The 25,316-nt window shown below is 33.5% G+C and overlaps 1 protein-coding gene across 4 annotated transcripts in view; it reads left to right on the top strand.

Annotated features, from left to right (window-relative positions):
* Cnot2 (CCR4-NOT transcription complex subunit 2) overlaps positions 1–25,316 on the top strand; it is a 103,554-nt gene that overhangs the window by 58,801 nt on the left and 19,437 nt on the right. For all 4 annotated transcript variants that reach the window (XM_004632162.3, XM_004632161.3, XM_023716258.1 and 1 more), the window contains exons 4-8: positions 6,660–6,726; positions 18,241–18,388; positions 19,047–19,229; positions 21,447–21,526; positions 24,751–24,876. In XM_004632162.3, the coding sequence (XP_004632219.1) occupies positions 6,660–6,726; positions 18,241–18,388; positions 19,047–19,229; positions 21,447–21,526; positions 24,751–24,876 (604 nt within the window). The remainder of the gene's footprint in view (positions 1–6,659; positions 6,727–18,240; positions 18,389–19,046; positions 19,230–21,446; positions 21,527–24,750; positions 24,877–25,316) is intronic.

Genomic DNA, 25,316 nt, shown 5'->3' on the forward strand with positions numbered 1-25,316 from the left:
TTTGACTCCTGTGAAAATTTGACTTAAATATTTAATATGGGGAATTAATTACATTAAATATGGCACTATTTGAAAATATTCTCTACAAAATCCTATGATTTTAATGAAAATGACTTATAATACATAGTAAATTTGTAATTTCACTGTATGATTTACAAGCTATTAGGTTTTGTGGCCTAATGAGTGTTTGTTTTGGAAGGGCCCCACCCCTACCCTGGGTATTCCTCTTCTGTTACTTTTACTCTATTATCTTCTTAGAGTCTGTGTCAGCTTGCTAGGTTTTGTTCTGATTTCATTTTTTAAAAAAAAAGCATTCCAATTTTAAAATGTCCTCCAGATTCTCTCTAGATTTAGAATTCTAAGTTTGCAGATATTTTATGTGCATGGACATACTTCTCTTCCTTTTTGTTCGTCTTTTTTTTGTCTGTGTGGCTAAGATACAGTCAAGTTTTTTTTTTCTTGAAATCATATTGTCATATCTTTATATTCAGTGATTTTTTAGAACATTTTAAAGCAAATTTCATTTTAAATTTTGTTTGGTGGAATTTTTATTTAATAAAGTTTTGTGTTTTGAAGCCTCATGAAAATAATTTCTTAATGGGGCCAGGGAGATGGCTCAGTGGAATAAGTGCTTCCTTGGCAAGCACAAGGGCCTGAGTTCAATCCCCGATTCCACAAAAAAAAAAAAAAAAAAGTAAAAAAGAAAATAATTTCTTAAGCTGATTTTAATGTTTCTTAAAAATGTTGTCATGATTGGGATCATATTTTTTTAGATAAAGTAGCTTAGAAAAATGAGCAATCACTGTTAGGAAGCATGAGAAAAATGGAAGATTTAATACATAAGTGTGGTCATAAAGAGCTGACAGGAGCCAGACTTAGTTTTGAAATATACTTCTGTTTTTTGAGAGGGTCTTGCTATGCCATTCAGGCTGACCTTGTACTTATTAGGCCAGACTAGCCTTGAATTTGCAGCAGTTCTCCTGTCTCAGCCTCCCAGCATTCATCACTGTGCCCTGTCTCAGATATATATTTTTAAGCACAAATTTTTAGACTTTTATTAGTCATGTATCCCAGAGCTATTACCAGTGGAAATGATTTTTTTTAAATGCAGTTCTCAACTGTTGAGTTTCTGTATTAAAGGACAAACAGTTTCTTTGAGTGAGAAAAATAAGTAGAATCACATTACTATTTCTAGTAGATTTCAGACTTTTACTATCATGTTGTTTGATTGAAGTGTACATTGTATATTTTTTGAGATATGGAAAATGTATAATTATTCTGATCATTTTAGACTGAAACACAAGAAGCTACTTTTTGGTTTCATCATTCTACTGATTATGTGACATTTAGTCTTTTTTACTTCTTGTGAACACAAGTTCTACACCTTATTTTACCTGTAATTCTTAAAATAAACTTCTTTAGCTCCAGTTTCCAGAGGCTGAACCTTCCTTTGTCTGCTATTGAAAGAAGGATTGGATTCTAACTTAGCAGCCACTGGTATAATTTGTTGAGCACTATGTTCTATTTCTTACTTATTCTTCACTTCAGCTCTGTGAGGTAGGTAGAGTTATTTCCTCTCACTGGAAGGAAACCAAGGCTCCATTGCTTCCAGGGGTAAGTGGCAGAACGAAAATTCAAATTGGAATTTTTTTTTTCTTCATAGTTGGGCTCTTTCTATTTATACTGCATTCCCTCTGGTAATACTCTTCTTGATGTGTGATTTTGTTTTTGTGAGGAATTCATCCTTTATCATTTGAGATACATTTAAATTTTCAGTTGTCTTCTCTTAACACTCATTACTCTGCCAGGGTTTCTCTGCCTCTGTCTTTCTCTCTCTCTATATATATATTTTTACTTTGTATATTCATGAATACATTATTGTCTCATTCACATTTCTTGATTATGCTAAATTCAGTTTTAACACTATTTCAGAATATAAAAATATATATTAGGTGCAGATTTTAAAGACATTATATATTTACACTTATGACACATTTTAAGGCAGTAGTTTTAACAATATATTAATATATTAAATGGTATAATCCCTAATGTAACATTAAACTCCTTTCATATTTTGGAGCATACTGTTGACTAACTGTTGCTTATTTAAAACGGAGAAAGTGATATTTAATGTACACACGCAGTGGTGAACTGATCACCCACCTGCTTAGTGTGAGATAACTGCCCATGGAAACCACAACCTCTCTCCCTGCATGTTGTGCCTCTGTGCTTCCTGACTGTCTCCTCCCATGCTGAGAGGACTGGTATCTGCCATTTATTTGTGTGTGTGTGTGTGTGTGTGTGTATAAAACTTGTGAAAAAATAAAATGTATATTCTTTGAACACTAAATGTTTAGTAGGTATACTTTTTTAAGAGTAACATTTTAAATTGTCCACTTGAAAATAGGTATGTAGCATTCTAAATTCAGGGATCATACTGGCCAACATCTTACACAGTATGTAAAGCTTTTAGAATTAACTATTTTATTTATAGCTAATAGTGAAGTCATGTTCTTTTTCAGCATTTTATGTAGACCTTTTTACTTTTAGTTCACAAAGCTTTGCTTTATATTATATGTCTTTTCCTTTTTGCAATTTGGAAATAAATGTGTAATATATTTATGAATTACTGGTAGGTAATGTGGTAAGTTATGAGCATTGCACCAATGAAAAAGAATTTGATCAGACTTCTTTTGACTTCTTGGTTTAAAAGATTAAGAATATGTAGTTTGTTGTGTAATTGTCAATATTGCATACTCTTGATTTAAGAAACAATGTAAGTTTTGATATTTTATAAGCAAATATTACTGCTATAAGTACTGATGTTAGAATGGTATCTAGAAATTATGCAGTCTTTAGAATAATTAAAACAAGAATTTCGACATGAAAATCATAAACTATATGTATGTTGCCATTTTAAAAATGTTTTTCCCTTTAATTGTTTTTAAACTTTTAAAAAGTTTGTTAGTAAATATTTGCAGTACATGCATTTATAGTTATCTTGCGGAATGGGTGCATGAATGTACCACAGCTTGCTTTTCTGAATTCTTTTCTCCTTAACTCTCCCTCTCTTTTTTAATTCCATCCTGATTTTCGTTCATGCTGATACTATTAATCTGAGCTCATATTATAGCATACTTTGTTCATATTCGTTGAGGTGTGTATATTCCTGTACACATCTTTATTCTATATATTTTTACTTGCCCTCATCATTCACTTGGACCCCTTCCCTGTTGCAACAAATTCATTCCCTTACTCCCTTCTGCCCATCCTTTATCATTTTGTTTGTATTTTGTCTCACTCAAGTTTACAGTATTTAAACTTGTCTGGTATATTTCATTCAACCTTGTATTTTCCAGGTGTCTCTTTTCTTACAAATCTGTCAACTTTATCTTTCTTTGTAGCCAAATAGTATTCCATTATATAGAGGTGCCACTTTTTCTTTATCCAGTCATCTGTTGATGGTACGGTATTCAGGCTTCTTCCAAAACTTAACTGTTAATAATTGTGCTGCTGTAAACATTGGTGTGCAAGTATTGCTGTAGTATGATGACTTTGCTTTTTAGGGAAGATTCATATAGGGTAATTTCTGGCTCATATGTGATTTTTTTTTTTTTTTTGGTGGTGCTGGGGATTGAACTCAGGACTTTGCGCTTGCCAGGCAAGCGCCTATTCTACTAAGCTATCTCCCTGGCCCTCATGTGTTTTCAAATTTCGGTTCTTTGAGAAATCTCCACACTGATTTCTGTAATGGTTGTACAAGTTTGCAATCTCACCAACAATATAGGATGGTTCCTTTTTCAGCACAGCAATGCAGCTTTTTTTTTTAGTTTTTTTTAATATTAATTTTATTGAGAAAGAAGTAGCACTCAGACAGTTTCAGAACAGGTTAGTAGAACAGTTACAATAATTAATTGTCTTTGTAGTAGTTATTCATAGTATAAGATGCAGACATATCTTGTCTAAACTATTAGTTCAAAACTTCTCATTGAACTAAGAAAGTAGCTGTATTTCTATGCTATTTTGTATGTTTTTTTTTCACTACAAGATTGTCCTTCATTTATAGCCCCGCTTTTTGTTTACTTTTGTCAGAAATGGGTATTCCAAAGCCATTCATATATTGTAGGTGCATGTGTTCAGTAGAGTAATCCAGTATAGTCCAGTAGTCTATAATAGTAGTGTGTTATCCGCATGACTGGCAATGTCAGAAGTTGTTGACTTGAGCCTTTTACTGCTCAGCATATTAGCATGGCTTTACTTTTTATACCTCTTGTTTATACTTTTCTGCTGAATGCAGCTTTTGTTGTTTGGTTTTCTAATGATGGCCATTCTTTTGGAGTAAGGTAGAATCTAAGTATTGCTTCAGTTTGCATTTCTCAGATGATTGGATTTGAACGTATTTTTCTCTTTGTTGGTTGCTTAGATTTCTTCCTCTGTGAAGTGTCTCTTCATTTCTGCTATTATTTCTTGTGCAGTTGAGGTTCTATTTAGAAAAATCTTTTTGCACACTTAGGTCTTTAAGCATTTACCTTAATGCTCAATGTTTCCATTTTGATTTTAATTTGGTATGTGATAAGAGTAAAGTCTAGATTCAGTCTTCTACAAGCAGATAATGGGTTTCCCAACATCATTTGTTGACTAGGTTACTTTCTTCTAATACTTTTGGCCCCTTTGTCAAAGATCAGACAGCTGAATGTGTCTGGGGAAGTTTCTGTATCTGTTTTGTTCCATCACTGTGCATCTTTATCACTACTGTATTGCTCTGTAGTGTAGCTTGATGTCAGATATTGCAAGACTTCCTGCCTTACTCTTGTTGCCTAAAATTGCTTTTGCAATCCTGTATCTCTTTTGATTCCATATGAATTTCTGGATTGTTTTCTCTAAGTCTATAAATTATGCTGTGGATATTTTGATCGGGATTGCATTCAATCTGTGTACAGATTCTTCTGGGTTTTCTTAACTGTGCCTGGTGTGAGCATGATTTTCCTTCTCAGGAAACAGCAGAGCAGCAGCCCTTGAAAGTTCTCTGCTTTGCGATTTTTCTGCTTATTTATTTTTGCCTGTAGCTACAGCTAGCTCAGAAGTACATAAAGTACTTTTACTTCCACTGTCAGGGTGTCTTGTTTGTAGTTCCACTTAACACTATTCTAGTTTGATATCTTACCATTGCCATCTAGTTCTACTCTTAGAATTTTCTTCCCAAAGCCCATTTTGATCATGTCACTTCCTTAATACTATTTTTTTTTAATTGTCATAGTTGCTTACCAACTATGTGACATTTTTTTTAAAATTTTATTTATTTATGTGTGTGTGTGTGTGTGGCCAGCTCAGCCCACCAGGGGCGGGGTGGGCTGGCATGTGGTGCTGGGGGATTGAACTGCGGTCCCTGTGCTTTGCTAAGCTTGTTCTAAGTAGGTGCTTTAGACCACTGAGCCATCTCACCAGCCCCAACTATGTGACATTTAAGAAGGCCATTTGCAGTTAGCCCTTCAAGTTGTATTCACTTTATGGGTGAACTTTTATCTCTTTTCTCACTTAGCCTGTTATACAGGCACCACTATTTCTTGTTTTGTTTTCTCGTCACGTCATTAACCTTATTACATATTCTTGGCCTGGAAGACCCTTCATCAGATATTACTACCTAGAATGTTGTATTGATACATCTTCCTAGTGTAGGTATTACAATTAAATTCCTCCAGTGATGCTTTATAATTTCTTTATAACATTTTTCACACTGTGCTTTGAATGTAATTGTATAATTTCTTGCTCCATTAGATAATAAGCCTCTTGATAACATGAGACGTCTTATTTAAGCATTTGATGGTTGTTTAATATAAGACAATATACAACATAAACATTTTCATTTACTCACCTTAATTACCTGACATACATACATACATAGAGACACAGGTACATATATATGTATATGCCTGTGTATGCTATCTATAAAATCTAAAAATATAGCATGCTACATGAATGTAACATGCCTTCAAGGAATTTATATCCTACTATGAAAAAAAGACATTAATGCTGTAGTTCACGGACACTGTTCAACAAGTATCTTGAAATTTCTGTCATTCATTAACCTTATCAATCATTATCATGTCCATATTTTAATAAGTATTTTTTGCTGGCTTTTGCTATTGCATCTCTCCACATTTATGGTAATGTATATTTGTAGATTTTTTTCTTCCCATTTGCTAGAAATCATTTATTTTTTAATATAAAAATTAGGAACTATTCTTAGGAAGAACAAAACTTTTCTATTTAGGTATTACATTGAATTTATAATGTAATATTATCTAAGACTTAAGTTATTGTACTTATAAATATACAGAGATGAGGTTTTGCCATGTTATTTATATTTTTGTTAGCCTGGATTTTTTTTTTTTTTTCATGTGAATAGTGATGATATAATTTAGCTTAATGTAATAATATAAAAAACCTTTAAGGTATTAAAACTCGTATTCATTTGTACAATTTGGTTTCACTCACTTGTAGTGTTCTCATAAGAATTAGGGTAACATAATGTTTACTTTTTAGGAAGAATGAAAATGGGTTAGAGTCTGACATTTGTGTATGAAGGTAGAGATTTATAAAATGTAAATGAATACTTTATGTTCTTTCTTTATGCTCTAATATCATTAATTTGTTTCTAGATGCTGGCATCACCATCTACATCAGGTCAGCTGTCTCAGTTTGGGGCAAGTTTATACGGGCAACAAAGTAAGAATTTTGCATTTATTCTGGAATACTTATTTAAAGAGAAAAGTAACTGTTAAAGGACAACCATTGCTGCCCTTTGCGTTTATAGGACTTAGCAGAAAAAATACTCAGAATTTTGTCAAAGATTTTACAAGGTAAAAACTCATTATATTAGCCCTTATTCTAAATTTATTACTTGGATGTAGAGTAGACTCAAACTTACTTTGACACCTTTTGTGCAGTATGTTCCTTTGTAGTATTTTTTAAATTGGTAAACAAATTAAAAGTAGATACTCTCTTTGTTTTCAGTTAGAGGAAAGTAAAAGTGTAGGAATTTTGGGTTTTTGTTACTGGTTTTTGTTTGGTTTGGTAGATTGTTTTGTGTTATCTATGAATTAATTTTTGTTTAGCAAATATTTTCTTTTTCATTAGCTCTGTCTCATTATGGAATCTAAACTTCTGACTCAGAGTTTAGTTCTATTTTCATTGTATAAGATTCTTTAAAAAGTTACCAGGGCTGGGGAGATGGCTCAGTAGACTAAGTGCTTGCCCAGCAAGTACAAGGGCATGAGTTCAATCCTACGTTCTGGAAAAAAAAAAAAAGTTACAGTATTTTTAAAGTGCTTTACATAGTGCCTGGTGCATAGTAAGTGCTCAATAAATGTTAAATATTATTATAAAATTCTGGATTATAAAATATCTTCGCATTTTTCCACATTTCAAAAGTGCTACCTATTAAAAAGATTTTATCATCTCCATTACTGTTAACAATCTATTGATTTCTTATTTGTTAATAAAATTTCTATTAATGGAACAGGATATTAAAAGTATAAATTTCAGTAAAATATATACCATAATTGAGTAACTGGAGGAGACATCTGATTACTGACAATCTCAGCCAACTTCAAATAAAAATCACTTACTTGACTTGGAACCATTCCTGTATGAGAAATAAAATTGCAGTACTTACCAGAATCTCTTGTCATGCCACTTTACCTTTAATACAGATTTTAAAGTTTAGTGGAAGGATGAAACTCTAATTTTGTGTATAGGCATTATTTCTATCTATGACACAAAATTTTGCTAATGTAGAATTAGTAAATAAAATACATATATAGAAATAAATCAATCCTTCCTTCCTTCCTTCCTTCCTTCCTTCCTTCCTTCCTTCCTTCCTTCCTTGCTTCAACATTTTAAAAGCACTCTGTTGCCAAGAAAAGGTATTGCTTATTTATCCACAATGTTTATACTTATTGTTGAAGGAATATTATTAACTAGTAGTGTTCTGTGTAGCTTGTATTTCAGGATGACCTTTATCTTTCTTGTAAGCCTTACCATAGAAATATATAACAGTTTTAAAGCACTTATTTCAATAGAGCAGCTGCAGAGACCTTACTTTGCTTTTAAAAGTTCCTTGTGTATCATAGCAGAAATGTGAAATGAAGAAAACTAAGGGTTTTGGGGTTTTTTTGGTAGGAAAATGGCAGTGATTATTATCAGCTCATTGAGACTTTATAAAAACCAGTCTGTTTTTTAACCTTAAATATAAAAATAAAATTGGGCCTTAGATACAGAATGGATTTGTATCATTAATATGGCAAACAAATTTCAAATTTATGTAAAATCATTGTGTATTAAGGATGTATAAGGATTAATAAATGAGCAAATTTATTTTCCTGAAAAATATTTTAAAAGTGTTTCTCAGTTTTAGAAGACGCTATTTACGGTATTCCCTTTTTGTTGGTCATATAGTTACATGTGCATAACAGTGGTGATGCAATATGTTGAGTATATAGATTATCTTTTTCTGTTTATGATTTAGGTATTAGTCTACTGAAGAAGATGAGCGTTAGGTCAGTTTAGCTGACATATTTTGGGTTGAGATAGTTATTTTCCAAGGTACATGTTTAGAAGCTACAGCTAGTAAGAAAAGACAGTCTGCATTGGCAGTTTTTTCTTGAGACTCCAGTAGCCAAATTGATCATAATTGGTAGTATAAACACCTTATCAGACAATAGGAGAACAAGTTATCCTGTGGGACTTGAGTGAGGGTCAGGGTTTTAATAGTTTTAAGTCAGAATGATAAATTTTGAGGGACTGACCTTCATTATGGAGATCGGGAATTGGTAGGTGGGAATGCCATTGGTAGTGGCTACTTATTTGTAATAACACATCAAGATTGACGTAACCTAAGTTCTTTCTCCCACGTGCATTCAGGTATCACCATTAATTTTGTATTCATGTTGGAAGAGTTCAGTAGGGTTCTGAGCCATTTTTATGTGGGGGTCTACTGGTTAGAAAAGTTACAGGTAGGAGACATGAAAAACAAAGACTAGTCTCTCTAGAATGAAGACTTGGTGAAATTAAACAAACAAGGAATTTTTCTTTGTTTTGGATCTTTTTTGAGACAGGGTTTCACTATGTAGTTCAGGCTGGCCTTGAGCTCATTCCAAGTTGGCATTGGACGATCCTCCTGCCTGAGCCTCCTAAATGCTGGGATTAAAGACTTCCACATTTGGCAAGAAAGTTTTTCTTGGAATAGATACAGAACTACTTAAGCCTATGGTTTTCTAGATTTGGGTAGAAGATTATGTACTGTCTGTGATACCCTAAAAATACTGGGTTAGGGTAGAGGTTCATATGACCTCAGATTTTGGTTTATTATGATTGTGTATCCTAAAACTTAACTTTTCATCCAAATATTCAAATAGTATATATCAGATGATAACTATGGAAACCAGTAAGCATACTATTACTTTAAGATTCCATGGTGTTCTCTATTTATCTTTGTATGTTTTTAAGATTTGAGGTATGCCTTACAGATTCAAAGATCCTTGAGTGCTCTAAAACTGCTTACTGGATCATAATGAACAGGGGACCAGGAATTAATTTCTACTGGGTATTCAGTACTCTGAAATTAAGAGATTATACAGTTACAGTGCTTTCTTACTTACCAATAGGATTGAGAACCTTATAAAATTTGAGGAAAAAGTAAGTCTCATTTATTGAGTATCCTAGTATGGGCAGTATACTCTCTTATAGGTGTATAGACTTAACTCTCTTGATGAATCTGTTACATGTATTTGTATCTGAATTCCCCAGAGTCCAGCCTCTCCTAGGGGTAGGAAATAATTCTTCCTGTGGTTTGAATTATTAGCTTTAGAGTAGTTGCAGTCTTGGACTTCTAACAGACACCCCTTTGACCTTCCATTTTAAGAACTCTTGTGCAAAGGCTCCTAGATTTGTAGAAAACTAGAGCATAAGTGAAATGGTTCGAGGGTGATGTTGTTAACAGTGTAAACAGCTGAATAACTATGTTGGTTATAGCAAAGCTTCAGAAAGAATTGAATTTGACAGATACTGAATGCCTGCCCTATATATTGTGCTATGCTATGTATAAGTTGCTTTAAGACATTAACCATTTAACAGGCACCAAAAGTTTAGTAATTACTGAGAAGTCTTCACACTAGGGTTTTGTGCCATTTTTGTGTGGGGTCTCACATAAAATGTGTTAAACACATGCTGTAGTTGAGGTTAAACCTGTATAAAATAATAAATAACAGCCTATGATAGGTATCATGTGTGCAGTGGTATGGACAGTGTTTTAGGGTTTAGGGAAAAAAGCACAGTGAGTTATTTTGGTTATGGGAAAGCTTCAGAAAGGAGGTAGGAATTGGATTTGGCAGATACTGAATGGCTGCCATATATATTGTGTCATGCTAGACACTGCAGATATATGTAAAAGAGGCTGTATTCCCTTTATGATATCTTCATACAGTGCATATACTGCTATGGTGTTACTGGTTTAATTTTTTTTGTTGCATATTTTTATTGCTTTTACTCCATAAACATTTGTTGAATGTGTAATAAGCAAGATGTGGCTCCTATATATAATTTAACACTAAGGACATAACATTATTTAACTGTAGAGTAAGAACTTAAAAGTTCTCTGGATATTTCAAAGGCAGTAATCATCACAGGGAAAGGATTCACAGATGAAGTCACATTTGTAATTGGCTTTGAAGAAACCAAGTAAAGTTGTTTTAGTCCTGAAAACAATACTTACATCGTGGGACAGATTTGAGAGTAGTCCACTTTGTCAAGGCTAAGAAAACTTAATAGGCTGTTAAATTAATTTCAGCCAAGAACTATAGTGTGGTATATGTACCAGGATCTTTGCTACTTTCCAAATTGAACAGCTATTCTGTGGTGAAAGCAATCACTTCATTAGATGATCTTATTTTATCTTTACCATGAAACTACCTATGGTCTTGCTTTCCTTTTTTTGTGGAGGAAGGGTGCTTTCTTTCCATAGACACGTTTTACATAAAAACCAAACAGCCAATATTTGTTTACTGTATAATATGATGCTATTTTAAGCATTTTGTATATATTAACTTACTTAGTTTGCACAATTCTATCAGTTTAAGGGATTTGCCCAACGTTGTATAAATAGTAAACTAGAGATACAGAATTGCATTACAAGAATAACTGTGTGTGTGAGTTGAGAACTGCAGATTCTTTAAAACCCCCAGAAAGTAAATACTACTCACTGAATGTCATGAACCTAGAGCGCCATTTCCACGTAGTAGAAATTATTTATGTTCAAGCCATTGATGCCAGAGATCTATAGAACACTCTAGTGAAGACATTATTATAGGACTTATTCATCATGTACTTGAGTGCCCACTCTGATGTGGCTATTATTCCAAGAACTAAATAAGAATAGGTCATGTACTAGTTTTTGTTTTTGTGGTGTTTAGTTTTAATACAGGAAGACAGAATAAACATGCTGGTAACTAAGTAAGTAATAGAATTCTCGTAATAGGTGCTACACAGATTAAGTCAGGTTACTAGGATGAGTAGATAGAATAATATTTTTGATGGAGGGGGCAAAGATTTGTCCTGAAGGAGATAATATCTGAATGGAAAGCTAAATGTTGCGAAGGTAAAGTCGTTGGGATGGTGTAAAGGAGAGCTTTTCAAATACAACCAGTACAGGAACAGCAGTTTTAAGAAAGTAAACTTAATGAGGTACAGGAGAAGAGGACCAGGGTCATGCATTAAGAGACAAGATTAATGAAGCAGCAGCTGGCAAATAATTTTGAATGTACCATTTCACTTTTAATGGATTACTTTGCAGTGTAAAAAAAATGGACTGGATGGAGAAGGAACAAGAAAGGCTACTTCTGTAGTAGTCAGCAAGAAAGTAGGATAACTTGCATTAGTGGTGGAGTTACTGGAAAGCAGTCAGATTTGAAATATTTGGGAGATAGAGCTGTTTGACTTGATGATGTGGTATATAGCAGAGAAGGATTGAGGAGAATTTCTAAGGTTTGACACCTGAGTAAGTGTTGCTAATCTGTAATGGGTACTTAGGTTGAGGAAAAGTACAAAGTGTGCGTGAGAGATACACACAGCTGTTCCACAGGCAAAGATTCTCTGGAACTTCTATGAAGATCCATCAAATGTTGTCTGGGATTATCAGATGTTTATCTCATATATTCTCAGCACCTAAAGTTACACTAAGTCCATTCCTCCATGTGTATAACTTACTCTCCTTTTCCTTCCTTCCTTCCTTCCTTCCTTCCTTCCTTCCTTCCTCTCCTGTCCTGTCCTGTCCTGTCCTGTCCTGTCCTGTCCTGTCCTGTCCTGTCCTCCTTTCTCTTTCTTTTCCATTTTTTAAGAGATAAGTCCATACCATGTTGCCTGTCCAGGCCCAGAACTCTTTTAAGTGAAAGTGATGCTCTTGCCTCCACATCCCGAGTAGCTGCAGCTACTATGCCCAGCTTGTTTGCCCTCGTTTTTATGTCTTGTCATTTTCCGAGGTTGAACTATTGTAACATCTGTCTGTACTCAACTGTCTTCGTACCACTACCGCCAAATGCCTGGTTAAATCTTTTTTATTACTTAGTTCATATAATGTTTCCTTCACAAAACCTTTTCTGATCACAAACCCATCTATTCCTAAAAGTCTGAATTACTGGTCCCTCCTACATGCATTCAGACACTGTACATCATAAAAATGCCCAAATCAAAGTACTTATTAGTCTTTGGTATCTCTGTAGAACAAGAAAAGGAAAAATATACTTGGTAGAAAAACAAGTTTTTGAGTACTAAAGGGAGAGACTTGAGAAGAGGAACAGGGAAAGAATGATTATAAATCAAGTATTATAATATGTAAATGCAAAAATGTTAAGCAGGATTAAAAAAGAAACCTTTCGGGTCCTGACAAAATTTTAAAGAATAAACAATGTTTGGATTCAATGTTACCATGATTGAACTTAATACTCTATTAATAGTGCTTCTCAATCTTGGCTTGATTGCTAGGCACACTTGTGTTTTAAAAATCCTACTGGGCCTGCAAGATAGCTCAGCAGACTAAGAACCTGCTTAGGCAAGCGCAGGGACTGGTGTTCAATCCCCAGCACCACATACCCCACCAGCCCTGCCCTAGGTGCGCTGAGCCCACCACCAAGTCTGGACATGGTGGTGTCTGCTTGTAATGCCAGAGCTGGGGAGGCTGAAAAGAGGAGGATCACTATAAGTCTGAACTGTGTAGTGAGACCCACTACAATGTACCAGATAAATTTAAAAAAGAAAAAAATCCTACTGACCACGAATTACATAGACTTAGACTGAATTACAGTTACTGAAGATGGGACCCATACATTGAAGTTCTTTGGGAAATATAGAAGTTAATAACAGCTCTAAAAAGTGAGAAGTAATATTGATTGTAGAAAGGTCATTCAGGTAGGAGTCAAGAACCTGGATCATCTTTATGTAGTACATCATTGCTTACTATCTTGAGCAGCTTAACTCAGTGCCTGGTTTAAATTCTTCACCTGTAACTTAGTTGGATGATTTCTGAAATCTTTCCTACTCCTAAATCTTTTGAATTTAATGAAAAAAGTCTCATGTGAAATTATTTTATAGGGAAATTAATTAGCTAAGTACAGGCAAGTCAGAGGTAAGACATTGAGATAAAGCACCAGTTAGGACTCATGTATTTTTCTAGGGTTATGATAATTAGTTTCTACAAGAAGCTAGATGTTTTGGGAATGGAATGGGAACAGCTTTCTTGATTTTTTTTTTCCCCCCAAAAAAGGGGATTTTTATTTAACTGTGAGGATTCACAGATTTCATTTCTGTGGTTGACTATTTTTCTGTACAATCTATGTTGTTAATACTCTAGCAAAAGATTGCATGCATTGTGACACATCTTTCCTTAAGTGTTGAAGAGATGTACCACAGTTTGTGCAGCTGTAATAATTTGTGAAGTAATTTCTTAGATACCTTTTAGTAATTCTTTAGTGTTTCTGAAAAATGATCAGTAAAAATTTCAGTTTCTTTAATTATGTAGCACCCTGCTAAATAGTAGTTTACAATATGTTTAGAGTTCTACTAAAAGAAAAGGTTAATTATCTTTTAAAAAGTCACAATTAAATTAAAAAGTCACAATTATCTTTTAAACTGGTTTTTCTTTGCTCTTTTTTTCCTTATCTGTGAGCTGGGGCTTAAATATCTTATCTGTAGGATTGTTAAAGAAAAGTAAATTCCTGCCATGGAGATAGCTCAGACATTCTAAGCATCTGCCTGGCAAGTGCAAGGATCCAGGGATCAGCACCATGTGCCCTGCACCAAGCCAGCCATGGAGACCAGGTGTGGTGGCTTGGGCCTGTAATCCCAGTGCTGAGGAGGCTGAGATGGGAGCATCACTACTAGTTGGAACTTCATATGAGACCCTGTACTGAATGAATGAATGAATGAATGAATGAATGAATGAATGAATGAATGAATGATTAAAAAAAGAATTAAATGCCATGAAGTGGTAGCATAATGTTTGATAGTTAAGTATTCAATAAATTTTAATTCTGCTGAGGGTCAGCCAGATAGCTCAGCATATTAAAGCACCTGCTTAGGTAAACATAGGAACAGGGTGATCCCCTGCATATAGTACCTGCCCTGCCCCTGGGGCACACTGAGACAGTGATGTGGTGTGGCGTGCCTATCATTCCAGTGATTGAGAGGCTGAAAAACAGGAGGATCACTATGAGTCTGATCTGTGTAGAGAGAACCTTTAGACCCTGTACTAAATACATAAAAAAAAACTTTAAAAAAAATCTTAATTCTGTTGTCCTTTAATCACTTGCTTATGCACAAATTCATCTGTGCATATTTATATTTTTACTTCTTACAGTTCTTTTATACCCAATCTGGGAAAACAAAAAACCAAAAGTACTTTTAATTTATTTTTTTTTTAAGCTTGTAATGTCTTTTTTTTTCCCCAGGGGCAGGATGGTTTTTTTTTTTTTTTTTTTTTTCCCATAATTTTATTGAGAAACAAATAGCAATGAGACAGTTTCAAACCAAATTGGTAGGACAGTTTCAATAATTAACACATTGCATACATTTTTCCTAGAGGTTAATTGCTTACAAGATGCGGACTTGATATCCTATGTACAAACACCATTAGAGCAAATCCCTCTATTCATTAAGAGAATGTAACTATATATCTATCCTAACCACTTGAATACACAGATACAAAATGGACATTCATCTGTATCCCCTTTTTTTGTTAAGTTCCATCATTTAAATAGTATAGGTATATAAACTCAGCAAAATATTCTAAAAGAGTTCAGTAGTCCATAATAGTATTGGGTCTTCCACTTGACTGGCAATGTCAGAAATTGTTGACCTGAGTCCCCTTGTAATGTTCTATTGTAGGCCAAATATTTTGGAGATAAGTACATTTTCTCCTCCCTGAACTTCTCTAGTTCTAATAGTATGACTATTGAATAATTTTGTATATTATATTTCCTAAGGTTAAATCTTTGCATATTCATGTTCTTGTTTGTTGCTGTTTGTTTTAAAGAACTTAAATTTTTAAAGTTAAAATAACCCTATTAAGTATTTAAAATATTGATGATCCAATTTGTAATCATGTAGTTTTTTCCTATAGACAAGTTTTGACTATGCAGTTCAGGCTGGCCTCAAGCTCACAGTGATCCTCCTACCTCAGCCCCCAAGTGCTGGGATTACAGGGATGTGCCACCACACCTAACTTTGTGATGGTGTTTTTGCTTTATGATCACTTCATAGTTGAACAAAGTACTACTCAGTTTGAATTTATTAGCTCTTGTGAAAAAATATAAATTTTGTAGACTACAATGAAACACTAATTTTTTATTCTATAGTCTTTCTCCCTTTTTAGAATCTTAAATTAATTCAAGTATGCCAATCTTTAATTGACTACGCTCATTCATTTTTTTTTCCTTGTCCAAATGTTTTTGCTCATATTTGATAATCTCCACTAAAATATTTCTAAAATTATAAATATTCCTAAAATTATAAATATTGGTTTTGTAGCATAAAATTATATGTATATAAAGAGATACAGTGAATAGATCTCAGAGAGTGTCTTACCAATGCCTAAAGGGAGATCAGAAAGCAATGGATTTTTGACAGTTGTATGTTTACATTAATGAATAAATAGAAAAGTCAGTTAACACTTAGATTCCTTTTTTAATAAAATGCAAACATTGTACTAGGTGATCTTTAATATCTAAAATGGTGTGTGTGTGTGTGTGTGTGTGTGTGTGTGTGTGTGGTCAGTGCCTGTGAGAAACACATTCCTATGGGAAATATGCTTGTAACTAACTTCAGGACATCTTGTTTAGGGAGTAGGATTTAGGCTGTTTGAGACTAGGAGCCTGTTTTCTCTCTTGTATTGCTCTATCTCTAGCAAACCAGTACGGTGCATACAAAATAAAGGTATCCATGAGTGTTTGATTGAGTAATGTGAAAAGTATGATTTTGGTGGTTCGTTATGGGAGCACACCAAAGGCTTAGAGGGAAACGATACACTTGGGCAAGAGAAAAGATTGATTTCTTCAGAAGAAATCATTAGTAAGCAAATTTCTAATCTTATGTTCTTCTTTATTTTGTCTAAGATTCAGAGAAAGTGGCGGCAACTACTGGTATTATCATGGCCACAAAATTTAGAGTTACTAAACGTACAGCTTCAGTAGTAACTAAGTCAACATATAATCTAGACCAGTGCACTTCAGGCATATTAAAGAAATATAGTTGCCAAATTCCAGATACTTTATGGTGAAATCCTTGTGCTCTCTTAGAAATTGATACATTATTATGGTATTTCATAATATAAATATTACAAAGATATTTGAAAGAAAATATGCATGGTGTATGTAGTACTCTATTTGCTTAAAGATCATAGTTTTAAAAATACTCAGGCCTGTGAAATTATTTGACCCAAAATTGGATCAAAAAGGAGAAAGAAAAAAATCTCCTTAAATCCCTAACATGAAAGACATCTATTTACTAATGAGTTTTCTCTGATGCATTACTTTTAATCTTCATTCAGGATAAATTTGGTTGACCAGTATACTCAACATAACTAGAAACAAAGTACTAAACATGTGGATCAGAAAGATGGGGGAAAGGATGACAACATAAATGATAAGCTGTATATCCTTATTTTGAGGGATAAAGGGAAAAATAAACATACAAAAAAAACCTATCTATGGGAAAATTATGAGCTGTTGAAGTGTATATTTCATATTATTTGAATAAAAGTAAATTTATATCTTAAATTTTTTTCAAATGGGTTACTTTTAAAATATTTTATATCTGAATGGTGAATGCTTAGCAGTATTAAAAAATGCCTGAGGAATATGTCCGTCCTTAAATCTGACCACAGGAGTGCTATATAATACCTTGAAATCTTTTTAAATGTCTTTTTTTTTCTTTCATATTTTTTTATTGTTTCAAACCTATCAGGTTAAATTTTTTAATAGTTGCTGACATTTTATGTTGAATCTATAAAACATGTAATATTGAGAAGTGTATCTAAATATATATACTTATTCAAAAATGCATTTTTAGAAGTATATAACAATTAAAGCGAAGCAGGGATAATATCTTTCTGCTACGTTAGTTGTGAATTAAAACAAAAGGGGCCGGGGAGATGGCTCAGTGGAATAAGTGCTTCACTGGCAAGCACAAGGGCCTGAGTTCAATCCCCGGTTCCGGAAAAAAAAAAAAAAAAGCACCTGACTATAAAGTACTTTAAAGGTGTATTTCTATGTACTTTGTAAATATGCCTTTAATAAATTTGAAAAGTTGGCTTAGACTTGGATACAGCTCAGTGGCATACATACCGGCCGGGCAAACACACATCCTGAGTTCCATCCCTGGTGCCAAAAAAAAAAAAAAGAGGAAAAAAAAAACCACAACAACACTTGGTTCCTAGTAGTATCTTAATCATTATAACCATTCACAGGTACATTTTGTTGTAAAGTAGAAATAAGAAAATTATATTCACAGTATTAAATTTCAGTCTATAAATTTTGTTAGAATCAGAGTCCATTTGGAGTAAATTGAGTATATCCATTTAAAATGTGCTTATTATGTTAGGTCATTTAAAATGTTTTAAATTGCCAGCTCCAGAAGATGGATGACGATTTCATTCCTGATGGCAATGAATTTCCTTCTTCTGAATCTTTCTATTAGGTGCACTAGGCCTTCCAATGAGGGGGATGAGCAACAATACCCCTCAGTTAAATCGCAGCTTATCACAAGGCACTCAGTTACCGAGCCACGTCACGCCAACAACAGGGGTACCAACAATGTCACTTCACACGCCTCCATCTCCAAGCAGGTATTTATTGATGGACCAGAATACTTCTCAAACTGTATTTGTATAGTAAGCAAGCTTTTAATTTTTTATAAGATAATTAATTACATGATTTTCTGGTTCAGTGCATACGGGGGGATCCTATGCTCATTTTGTTTCATTAAAAATTCATAAATATAGTACAAGATGTTTTTGTCTTCCAACTAGCATACAGGTTGTTAAGTGGGTGGATATTAAGGGTTAATTATCTACTGAAGCATGTGTAAATGACTTCCCAAATCATTCTAAATCTTGTTCCCTGGGCACATATCCATGGCTTTAAGTGTGAGTAAAGTAAAACATTACATAGATTATGCATATATTAGTATGAAGAAGATGGAATGGCATGATTTTCTAGTGAAATTATTCTAAATATGTAAAATTCATTTGTAATTTGTATCTTAGTCACACTGATCTTTCATCATCTTAGCACCTTATTTAGTTCCACTATAATTTACCTTTTTTGTTTTTGTTTACTTCGGTTTTTCATTTCAGATAGAATGGGCTCAGCAGAAAAATTTAATAAAAATTAGGAATACAATTTGAAAGTATTTTTAAATTCTAGGATTAGACCAATTGATTATTTATGGGGAATATTAATAATTGTAGAGAGCTTATGTAGTATAATGGACTTCTTTTGCAGGGGTATTTTGCCTATGAATCCTAGGAATATGATGAACCACTCCCAGGTTGGTCAGGGAATTGGAATTCCTAGCAGGACAAATAGCATGAGCAGTTCAGGGTTAGGTAGCCCCAACAGAAGCTCGCCAAGCATAATATGTATGCCAAAGCAGCAGCCTTCCCGACAACCTTTTACTGTGAACAGGTAAGATGTTTATTAATACTGTAATTGTCTGTTGCATTTGTTTTTTCATATTCAACACTTTGTTCTTGAGTCTTGGCTTCCGAATCAAAAGTATGTTTCATCATACATTCATGAACAGTGATTTTAGTACACTTTACAACTTTATTTGCCCCAAAACTAAAGGTACATTGTTTTAGAAAAGAAGTTTGGTTTTAGAAAGTATATCAGATCTTTTTGTTGGCTTTGTTTTTAGAAAAGAATTATTCTTGGGTTGCCACCAGGCAAATTTTTATTGATAACTCCTTTATTAGGTTAGATTGATCACCTATGTGGTAAAGAGCTTGAAGTTCATGAATAAAGCTCAAGACAAGTTTGGCTATTTCTGCCTTATTTTGTATTTTAGAGACACTAAATGAGACCTTTTAAAAATAATATTTAGGGTACTTAAAATAGCATTATATTTTGGGCTTCAAAACAAGATGATGTGTTTTTGCACTATTTGTACTGTATTGCATATACTATGCAAATAGCATAAGAATTATCTATTTCTTTATTATTTTCAGGCTGTTCAGTAATTTATATGGGAGTTATGCCTAAAATAGGCTTCCCTGCAAAAACAGCATTTTATTAAATGGAAGACTATGGCAACAGTGAGGAACTTTATTTAGTTGTTACCATACCTGTTTACTTCTGTCTAGTACTTGTAAAATCTAGATTAAAATAGGTTATTAGCATATTTCCTGCTAAATCTTTAGCCTATAAATTCACATTCTTTTATGTAGACTTTTGATTGTTTCAACTATAGTTTTATTACTCTTTTAGTTTTTAAATGTTATTATATATAAGGAATTATGAAAATTACCATCTTCAGATAGTTTCCTGAGAATAACAATGTATTTCCTATGCTTTATTGCATCTTTTTGCATTTTTCTTCTTTTCTTTTTGGTATCAGGAATCAAACTCACAACCCATTCTTGCCAGACAGGTGCTGAACCACTGAACAAAATCCCTGGCCTGCATTCTTGTAATATTGCTCATTGCATATATTTTAATTTTTGCCTCTCCATATTTTTTTGCATCTTAATATTTTTAGATTTTTTAGATTGTTTATAGATTGTCAGTGCCACATGAAAATTGAAAGTCTTGGTTATTTCTACTATTGGTACTAAAATGTTTTCATCTTTAAACAGTTCTATATGAGAGAACCTATATCATCAACCTGACTTGGTATTAAACAGATATTTCCATTGTCTTACCTACTCTAGAGTGAGTGTTGTTTCAAACGTCACTTGGCCAGTGTTGATTTTAGAAATTTAGGCAAAAAATTGCTATTTTTTAGCTGATTTAACCCTGCTTAGCACTGATACATTGTGTTTCATCAGATGATTACTTGATACTAAGGGTACATGTTTTGTTATAGACTGCACTAATAATTCTTGACATTCTTAATTGTACGGCGTTGCTCTGGTTTGGCCTTTTTTTCCTTTTTCTTGTGCTAGGCTTCTGCCAAAAAGGGGTTGACATTGGTAATTATTTAGCAAATACTAGTTACATATTAATTCTGAAATGGAGGGTATTATAAAGGTTTTTTTTTTTTTTTCTATTAAGTGGATTGAAAGTAAGCTACATTTAAAACATTGAATTCAGTTAAAGAAAAGCACCTTTTAATTCAAATCAACTGAACATTTATTGAATACCTGTTTTATCTTAATGAATATTAGAAGGCAAAATATCCTGGGATGAATAATAAGACACGGCACGGCACGGCTCTGTCCATGAGAAGTTTATATTTTAGCTAGGATGGTAGATACTGTATGAAAGAAGATACATTGTGAGAAGTAATAGCAGGTTTCACAAATAAGACAAGGAAAACAAGTATTCAAGGATAGGCTTGTACCTATCTGCATAATTTTGAGATTATGTATTTGTAGTATCCAGTAAAATGGTTCATAAAGACTGTAAAATGATACCCCTAATTTCAGTTTCCCTCACGGTTCATATGTAAATTCTTCGCTTTTCAGTTAATTTGTGTGAGCTGTCTTGGTTTTGACTTATTCATGAAAGGACTTTAGGGCATTTTTAAATAAAAATAAGATTGGACTCAAAAAAGTAAAATTAGTATTCATTATGAAACATACTGTTGTTTTGTTTGAGGAGACCAGAAGTATACACTTTTGTTTTTCATTTCAAAGTTAGTATTTCTTACTGTGCATCTAAAATTATTTTCTATGTACCCAGTATGTCTGGATTTGGAATGAACAGGAATCAGGCATTTGGAATGAATAACTCCTTATCAAGTAACATTTTTAATGGAACAGGTAAGCTTATTCTGGAACTAGTACCCGATTAAAAATATAGTAGATTTCTAAAATACAAAACTGCAACATACTGGTCTTTATGTGTTACAGTATTTATTTTTTTTAACTTTATGTGGTAGAACTGAATTTTATGAGAAATTCTTAAAAGTAGGATTTAATTCAATAAACATTGCGTATGTTATTACTTTAGTGATTTGTGTTACAGCATCATAGTTATTTCCTTAACACCAAGACCAAGCTCAAACATCTACTTCAACTGCACTTATTCTTTAGAGTCTCTTGCTTCCAAACTTTTCCTGTCCTTGGGCCTGTCACTGAGAATAACCGTCTGGACTAGATTAGGTGGTGTGACATTCTGATTAGAGAGAGATCTGGATTGGAGAACCTTTACAATTTTATGGGGCACTTAATACTTTTTTCATAGGTTTGGTCATACTAATTGTGGCACTTAATTATTAGAATTTTTGATCTAGTTTTATATATAAATTTTAAAATTTAGTTACATGGAAAGCTATTTCTAATTTTGACAAAAAGTTCCTATACTTTGTTTCTTTTATCAGCTACTCAGACAAGAGAATAGAGCAGTGTTAGTATTTTACTCTAAGTTTCACCTTCTTCACTCACCATCACTTCCAGACTCCTGAGGAAGAAATAAAAGATGTCTTCCTTTATAGGGTCAATATTGAGGATTGTTGGCAAATATATGTAAAGGAAGTGGTAGGTGAAAGAAAAATTAGTGAGATGGACCCTATTTTAGAAGCTTGACAGAAGATTTAATAAGGAGATGTCATTTGTAGCTCTGGGCTTTTAACTTTTTGATGCTCATGTTTGTTTCTGGGCATAGATTGAACAGTATCACAATTTTTTTTGTCTTGTTTTGTTTTTGGCACTGGGAATTGAACTCAGGACCTTGTGCATGCCAGGCAAGTGTTCATTCTACTGAGTTATCTCCCCAGCCCCTCAGAATGTTTGAAAATTCCAAAATTTACCATTTCTATGTGGAAGTTTTATGTTTATGATATTAAAAACACTGTATTTGTTGTTTCTAAAATGCACATTTTTCATAGTTAAGTACCTGTGAAATCAGGCTGCCTTCCGTATTTCAACTGGAATTTTTTTTTTCTAAGTGAGACATTCATTGTATTAAACAGTGCCATCTTAGATTCTGAGTTATTGTTTTATACACTGCTGTAATATTTTAGGATGTTTTTAAAATTCTATTTTCACTAGACATTTTGTATTGGGAAAATTAGATTTATTATTTTTTAGATTAAATTATTTTTATATTAGGAAAATTAAGTATTTCCCTAAAAATATAAATTTTGTAATTTATTAAACTTCTTAGGCTAAAATATATTCTCAAATAATAAATGGCCATTTTAAATTTTATCCTTGCTGGGCTGGTCAGATAGCTCAGCTGATTAAAGCGTTTGCTTAGGCAGATGCAGGGGCCTAGAGTTTGATCCCCTGGCCTGCTGTGCTGGCCCGGCCCCTGGGGCATACTGAGATGGCCATTGAGACTAAGGTGTGGTGGCGATTGAGACTAGGTATGGTGGGCGTACCTGTAATCCCAGCACTTGGGAGCCTGTAAATAGAAGGATCACTACGAGTCTGATCTACACAAGGAGACCCTATAGACCCTGTGACCCTGTCCTAAATACAAAAAAATAAAAATAATAAATTTCATCTTATAGGACCTAAAGATAGGTATTAAAAGTCATTATGTATGTAAAGTTTATAATAAATAATTTGAGAAGTTATTTTGTAAATTAAAAAAGTACATAACATCTCAGTTTCTATTATCGTGGTCAGGTGATACTGTTTTAATTGAAAATTTATTAAGCTTTTTTAGATTATTTTAAAAAGAATACAGAATGATAATAAAAATTTAGAAACAATACAGAATTTCACTAAATAAAATAATTCAAATTTGGCAGTAATTATTGTATTGCATAGTGTTGTCTTCAAATTGTTTAAATTACCAGATACAATCAATTAGCTTGAATGATTTATCTTAACCCTTGTAGTTTTTAAATTATCACCTGCCTTGAAGTATTAATGAAAACTAGTTTTTCTGTCAGAACACAATCTTGAAATAATCATTGAGATTCTTTGAATTATAAAATTTGAAGAAAAGTAAAAAGTAATTGGAAAATGGTACAAAATTGAAATAAAACACAAGCTCAGACAAAGGTTAAGGAAAAACTAGCATGGGTTGAATTGGTGTTAGAAAATTAGGTTCTCCAAAAATTAAATGTAAGATTATAAGAAATGTTGAGGGGGCCGGGGAGATGGCTCAGTGGAATAAGCACTTCCCTGGCAAGTGCCAGGGCCTGAGTTCAATCCCTTGTTCCACAAAAAAAAAAAGAAAAGAAAAAAAGAAAAAGAAATGTTGGAAGTTGAGAAAAAAATCAAGCTGTGAATGGGCAAAAAGACAAAATGCAGAAGTTGGGTTAAATTTAACTTATAAAGGAAGAAGGCTAAAATGAATAAAAGTAAATTTTATTTATCCAGTGTGTATTTATTGAGCGCCTACTGTGTAATAGGTACTATGAAATCCTGGCTTTGTAGCGTATTCGCATGCAGTGTTTCCTACCCACTCCCCAGAGATGGAGCCCTCTTTCCATCCTACTTATTCCTCAGCCCCAAAACACACACATGCCGGTATATGAAACCAATAGACTAGACTTTAAGGTAGGCGTCCTCAAGGCTTTGCGTTCCAATGTCTGTACCTGTAGCTTTCTGGCTTTTTGTAGGAGGTGATGTCATTGTCACTCCTGTGTATAACTGAAGCTCCGAGCATTCCAGATAACAGTCTGCATGTGGCTATCATGAAAAGAATAGCTGTATCATGCCGTGTGTGTGTGTGTGTGTGTGTGTCTGTCTGTCTGTCTGTCTGTCTGTCTGTCTGTCTGTCTCTCTCTCTCTCTCATTAGCTAATTAATTTTAAATTGCAGTCTTCCATGGTGGAAATAGTACACAGTAAGTCTCTGGAAGTTTGACTTTTTTGATATGCTTGTTACATGTTTCTTTCCTAAATTGTTCTTGAAATTCTTTGACATGAATTTAGTCCTCAAGTATCTTTTGAGCAATACATACCTAGTAGAGTGCTCTACATTACTTAGGAAGAAGGCCTTGTCATTTCATATTATATTGTGTTTGGATTTTATAATCTTACCTTAAATGTTTATAAAATCAGTAACTAGTATTATTTCATTATTTAGACGGAAGTGAAAATGTGACGGGATTGGACCTTTCAGATTTTCCAGCATTAGCAGACCGAAACAGAAGGGAAGGAAGCGGTAATCCAACTCCATTAATAAACCCCTTGGCTGGCAGAGCTCCTTATGGTAATTAAACTTTTAATGATGAGCAGTGGAACTTTCTGCAGTGTAGACACAAATATGCACATGCACACGCATGTGTACATATGCACAGTTTGGTACTTATTTTTTTTTTCTAATGAGGTTAGTATAGTTTTTGTTAGAATTAATATTAGAAATGTGATTTTTCCTTCCTAGAATTCCCTGACAGCAAAATTTAATGGTAAAATTTTGTCTTAAAAACCCAAAAGGGTACAGCAATTAACCACTAGGAAGAATGTATGCAATGTGTGAATTTTTTTTTTTAATTTTATTTATTTATTTGTGTGTGTGTGTGTCCAGCTCATCCCACAAGGGGGCGGGGCTGGCTGGCATGTGGTGCTGGGGGATTGAACCGCGGTCCCTGTGCTTTGCTAAGCTTGTTCTAAGTAGGTGCTTTAGACCACTGAGCCATCTCACCAGCCCGC

The sequence above is a fragment of the Octodon degus genome, unplaced genomic scaffold (assembly GCF_000260255.1).
Source record: "Octodon degus isolate 3935 unplaced genomic scaffold, OctDeg1.0 scaffold00047, whole genome shotgun sequence".
NCBI classification, from domain to species: domain Eukaryota; kingdom Metazoa; phylum Chordata; class Mammalia; order Rodentia; family Octodontidae; genus Octodon; species Octodon degus.